General features: G+C 36.8%; 1 protein-coding gene across 1 annotated transcript; it reads left to right on the top strand.

Moving 5' to 3' along the window:
- Positions 1-1,222: 1,222 nt before the first annotated feature.
- Positions 1,223-5,156, top strand: CBG14449 (the record flags this gene model as incomplete). The annotated part of the gene is made up of 8 exons (XM_045239598.1): positions 1,223-1,296; positions 1,449-1,646; positions 2,026-2,296; positions 2,342-2,695; positions 2,742-2,894; positions 4,161-4,672; positions 4,876-5,073; positions 5,123-5,156. 8 exons carry the CDS (start codon positions 1,223-1,225, stop codon positions 5,154-5,156), a joined length of 1,794 nt encoding a protein of 597 aa, XP_045095418.1.
- Positions 5,157-5,968: the final 812 nt, after the last annotated feature.

Raw genomic sequence — 5,968 nt, 5'->3', positions numbered from 1 at the left:
GTTCGAAAATGAATTTTGGGTATTCTTTTTATTTTTTTTTTTTGAATTTTCAAAGAATTAGATTCCACCCTGTTTTCTAGGTTCCAGCTCAAATACAACAGCCCCCCCCCCTCCCCCAATCATCGCCGACATCAGCCTTCTGCCCTCTAGCCACGCGCCTCTTTCTTTTGGCAGGAGGTACAAAAGTGGCCACGAGATCATTAATCTTCTTATTACGACACCTCCTCAACCGTACAATCGTCTTTACGGTATTTGAACTGCTTCACAAAATGAACGCTAACGACATTTCAATTTCTTTATGTCCCACTCCATGAACTCTCTCTTTCTCTCTCTGTCTCTTGAACGAAAGAACTCTTGAACTTTGGAAACAGAATTTCACTATTCCACTAAAACTGAAATTTGAAAAATAGAAATGAGTTTTCGAAATTCCGATTTTTAAAGTTTTTGAATAATTCAAAATTTCGAAAATCCTAAAAAGTTCATACCGCGATATCTATATGTTTTTGAATAATGTTGCTACCCTCCGATTTCCTTTCACTTTCGGCATTTCTGATTTAGGAGAAAGAACTTTACTGATTTCTGTGAAACTACTGTGGAGCTACTGTGGATTTTTGAAAGTAGTCTAATATGAGACAAAAATTACATTAAAAATGGTAGGAAAATGTTCTCAGCGGTTTTCTTTTGAGGTATTCGACCCTCATAAAATTCGAACTTTAGGAAATGATTCATTTGTTCTCCTTTCTGTATCTTTTTTCTCCCATAATTATTTCTAAATGTCATGGGAACAAATTTTATTCAATTGCTTTTATTCTGGAATGGGATATGGCAAATGTTAAATCTACAGTACCTCCCAAATTTTCCCATTCGCATGCCTATTCTTCTTCAGCGCTATCCCCGAAATCTCTGCAAAGTGTTAAATTTTTTCCCTCGCGTTTCTCACTAGTTATGATTTTATCAGAGTAATGAGCGCCACTTTCGTTTCATTTTGTATAGGTTTCTGAATCTGCCCCTTTAATATAAAATTGTCGAATACTCTGATGAATTGTGTATTCATGCAATATCATGTATCAATTTTATCATTGGGAAAATTTTTCTTATTATTTTTATCATCTGACACAGTTTCAAATCATTTTTTTTTCATTTTAGTTTTGAACAACTGTGACCTCTGATTTTTACTTTTTCAGAAATTTCGTAATTCATAACACCCGTGTTTGACGCAATTATGTCTGCAAATCATCCCAATCAACAAAATATTGCTTCTCGTCAAGGATCAGATTCAAACTTGAGAGCTCGTGGGTACGTTTTGTTTGTTTTGATGGACTTAGAAAAAAAACGAACGAGAAAAGAAACTAAAATTCGAAAATGAGTTTTTTGAATATTAGTATTCGTGAAATAGTGTTAATTTATTTTCTATGCCTAATTTTTTCTCGACAAATCGTAATGTTTAGACTTCAAAACACGCCACCAGTTCAAGCAACCTCCAGCTCAACCAATCAAGCAAGCACCAGTCAGAAACGCACTCGGAATGACGTCACCACTCCGGTAACTGGTGTTACATGGTCCCTCTCCGACACCATTCCCTCACTGAGAAATATCAAAACGAATTTCAAAGACAACGTGAATATTTGGAAAACAGATGGAACTTCGTAGGTTTTTTTACAACTAAACAATTGCTTTCATCCAGCAACATTAGTGCTTTACTGTTATGTTTTTGAGTAGCGACTGTTGAAGGAAAACCTTGATTGGAAACCCGGCCCGAACTAATCCCAGCGAAAAAGTTGGTAATTTTGAAGTCTCAAAAAAGTGTTTCAGATCTTTTCCATTGCTCTGAAATAGTCAAATTTTTTTCAAAATGTGCTCTGAATTGTTCAGACAAATCGAAAAATTCAAGACAAATTTTTTTGGAGTTCAAAATAACTGTCGTCTACTGAACAGTAAGAAAATGCTATTTTATTGTCTGGAACTGTAAATCACATAGATCTGAAAATTTGGAGTTATACATTGAAAAAATTCGAATGTTTTCAGAATCGACCCAAAGAAAGTTCCATCTGCGATTGTGGTCCAAGCAGTAGTTTCGACGCTCAAACTGAAGTCGAACGATCGGATTCAAGTTGTTGAAAAGTATGAGGCTCGTCTGGCGTCTGGGTGTTACGAAGCGCGACGTGCCCAAGAAAACGGATCCTGGAAGCAGGAAAAAGAAGAACTTCTCATTCCAGGACTTCCATCGAAAAAGTTCTCGGGCTCCGATGAAAATTCTCAAAATCAGAGTGAAAATATTGTGCAAGATGTGTTCATGGTAACGAATGGAATTATTCCAAAATTTTAAATCATAAAGTTGCAGCACAACTCAATGCCTGGTTCCTTCTATGTCCTCTGGGAAGGATGGACCTCGGACTTTCTCTACGAATTGAGTCATGTTGATGTTCAACAATCAGCATCGGAAGCTGTGAGACTCGCGAAAATAAGAGATGCGTTTCTTGATGCATTCAATGCAGCAAATGGAACTGGAGAGCTGGATGAGTTCGTGGCAAGAGAGAAGTTCCTTGATTGGAGTGTGAGAATGGAACTGAATCATTATTTCTGGACGTTCAAAGACCTCTCATATTTCCATAGTCAACTGCATGCCGATCTCCGAAAAGGACCAATCTTCTATTTCTCTTTGGCAAAAGATATGCAAAATCCTCCTAATTTCACGGTAAACCAAACACTCACAATTAAAAAAAAACAAACATCTTTTTCAGTATACGAACGTGAATGTTGTGCGCGAGGACGCATACATTCGATGCCTTGGAAGGTTGGCAAATCAGAGTTTCTCAGAATTGAGAGGAGTTGTCGGCCCAGTCAGCTCCTGGACGGCTTGTTCCAGGCCACAGCATTGCAAGTGCAATCAGAGAGTGAGTTTTCGGTTTCTGCTCAATCCTGACAAGTACTTAATGACATTTGAAAAGCAATTTATGACGGAAAATAAAATAACAGTTAGGGAAAATGCTTTTACAAACCGGCTGAAACTTTCGGTTCTTTTTGGTTAGCCCCCTTTGTTTTTAGCCTATCCCATTCCTTTCATATGAGTTATCATGAAATGCCGAAAATTCCAAAAACGGGAAACACCCTGAAAGAGGTGGCGCGTCTTATACTTTGAGACGGTGAAATGGGAGGCTCGTTTTCATGGCCGCACAATTTTCGAACCTACAATTCTTTCATCTTTCTCTCCCAGTTTCAATTAGACTTCCATTTACGTTTTTGCACTAGATTGATATCATTAAGCGATTAATATAATTAACAATTTGAACCGAACTCCCCCCCCCCCCCTCCCCATTCTAAAAACATAAGAACGCAACCCAACGTGAATTTTAAGCACAGTTATCTCAATTTTTGTAAGATATAACAAAAATCTGACAACATATTTTTGATATCTCTCACAGAACCAGAAAATATTCCAACAAAAAATCTCACATTCAATGCTGTTAAATAAACTTACCAGGAAACCTCAACACCTCATAAACCAAGATTTTAATGAAAATTTCAGGATATGTTCAAAATCGCCTATCTAGACATCTCTTACATTTTTTTGAATCCGCCCGTTAGTTTCAGCCGTGTTATATCAGTTTCATTACCAAAAATTGCCGTTTCAGTGCAAAAGCAGCGTTTTCAAAGACGATTTTCTCAACTTCTAGAACATTTCAAAACATGAATACTTTTGTGTCCTGCTTAAAATTTAATGAAACTTGATTTTTCACACGTTTTCTCAAAAAAATAATTTTTTCAATTTTCGAAGAAATCTGGAAAATTGTGAAAAAACAAAAAATAATCTTTTTTTTGAGTAAATGTTTAAAATATCAAATTTCATTAAATTTTAAGTATAACACAAAAAGATTCAAGCTCTGAAACCTCCTAGGAGTGGAGAAAATCGTTTTTGAAAACGTTGCTTTTGCACTGAAACGACAATTTTAGGTACTGAAACTGATAAAACACGGCTGAAACTAACGGGCGGATTAAAAAAATCTCAGAGATGTCTAGATAGGCAATTTTGAACATATCCTGAAATTTTCATCAAAATCTGGGTTTGTGAGGTGTTGAGGTTTCCTGGTAAGTTTATTTAACAACATTGAGATTTTTTAAAAATACAAACATTTTGGTCGTATTACAAATTTTTATTCCAGGCTTTGTTGGCCTATGGAGCTACTGTTGGTGGACGTGTCCGCCTTCTGCAATACAATTCGGAAGGGCTTCTGCAATTGGAAAACTACGACTTCGATGATGCAAGAATATTAGTGGAATGCTCGAATACATGCCAATGCAGTCCGGAAACTTGCCATCGTCGTGTCGTCCAGCAAGGGAAAGCCGTCGCCATTGCCGTCGTCAATGGAAGCATTGGGTATGGTGGGTACGCTGCGGAGCCCATCAAAAAAGGGCAGTATATCGTGGAATATGTCGGAGAAATGTATTTATTGAAAGAAAGGAGAGCTAAAGAAAACGTGGCGCCATTCAAGAAAATGAATACTCAATCCCAAACGAACATCGACTTCCGGCTCACCGAGACCCAAAGGGACGAGATGCCCGATGTGCATGAACTTTACATCAACAAACCGGCGAAGTCGAAACGAGGCACGTCTTATGAAGCTGGATTCTCAGTCATTGATGAAAGGATCGTCATTTGTGCTTCAAAAGTTGGGTGAGTTGATCTGAATAATGATTGACCTTTTTTCTAATGAAAAATATCTCAAAAAATCAAGAAAGAAAATTTTTTGCAATACATTTCCAGTACGCTGCAGAATCGAATTTTAGGCCACTTGAAAAAAATTCATATTAAGAAGTAGAATATAGCAAAACATTTTGTCAATCAACTTCTGTTTTTTCGATAATCATATATTTCAGAAACGTCGGAAGGTTCCTAAACCACTCTTGCGATCCAAATGCGACTTTTGTGGAAGTGCACTCTCGTTGCTTCGAATCAGATCCACTGATTCCTAAGATTGCGGTCTTTGCTCTTCGAGATATTGCGGTCGGGGAGGCAATCACCGTCAGATACTACTCCGATGGACAAATGACTGACAAAAGAGGAATAAAATGCGGGTAAGAGAAGCAAAAAATCAAATTAAGCACAATATGAGTATTTTTTCAGCTGCCGAGATAACTGCCCCAATTATCTTCCTTGATGAGGTTGATAAACTATTTTTTCAATCTTTCCGAATTAATTTTTTTTTTCAACAAATCTATAGATTTCTTATTAATTTTTCTATCCCTGTTTCCTCGTTTCTGTTGATCCCTATTTCATATGATATGATAGATCTGCTTATCCAATAACCTAATTCATTCTAGCCATTTTTTGTTGTTGTTGTTGTATTGATTTGATTTGCTTTTTTTCAATTTTTTGTGGCGAGGTTCCCGACTATATGTATTCTGGTTCTTCCATTCCCTACTATTTGTTTTTTTTTTCGTTGTTTTTTATATGTCCACATTGTCCCAATTTGGTTAGTATCTCTATAAAAAACAGGAAATACCGTATTTCCTCAAATAGAAGCTTCTATTAGAGGAAATTCGGTAATTGTTTTTGGTGGATTATACTCCATTACAGTGAAGCTGAACAATGTCCCGGATAGAAGCTGGCCTATTTGTTTTCCTCAGCAGTTCATATCTGTTTCTAGCTCAGTATACTAGTTCGTGAAGTATTCTGTATTTTTCAGTCATGAAGTTGTAAAATATAATAAATTATTTATTGAATTGACTGAAGAACAAACGTCACTAACACAATACAAATTGAAATCTGAAATTTGGGGTAAAAGTTCGGGCTCTATCTGAGTTTACGGGCCCCATGGGTGTTTAGTGGTCCCATAGGAGTTCACAGGTCCCATGAGAGTTTACAGGTCCCATAAAAATGCCGAGGTCTCAGATGTAGTTTGAAGCAGCCCATGTCATTTTTTGCGATATCTTGTCAATCGTGAAATTTTAAAAAAGTTTGATTATTTTA

The sequence above is a fragment of the Caenorhabditis briggsae genome (assembly GCF_000004555.2).
Source record: "Caenorhabditis briggsae complete genome, chrX, whole genome shotgun sequence".
NCBI lineage: Eukaryota > Metazoa > Nematoda > Chromadorea > Rhabditida > Rhabditidae > Caenorhabditis > Caenorhabditis briggsae.
Note: the sequence above shows the minus strand (reverse complement) of the source record. Positions and strands in the feature narration are given on the sequence as shown.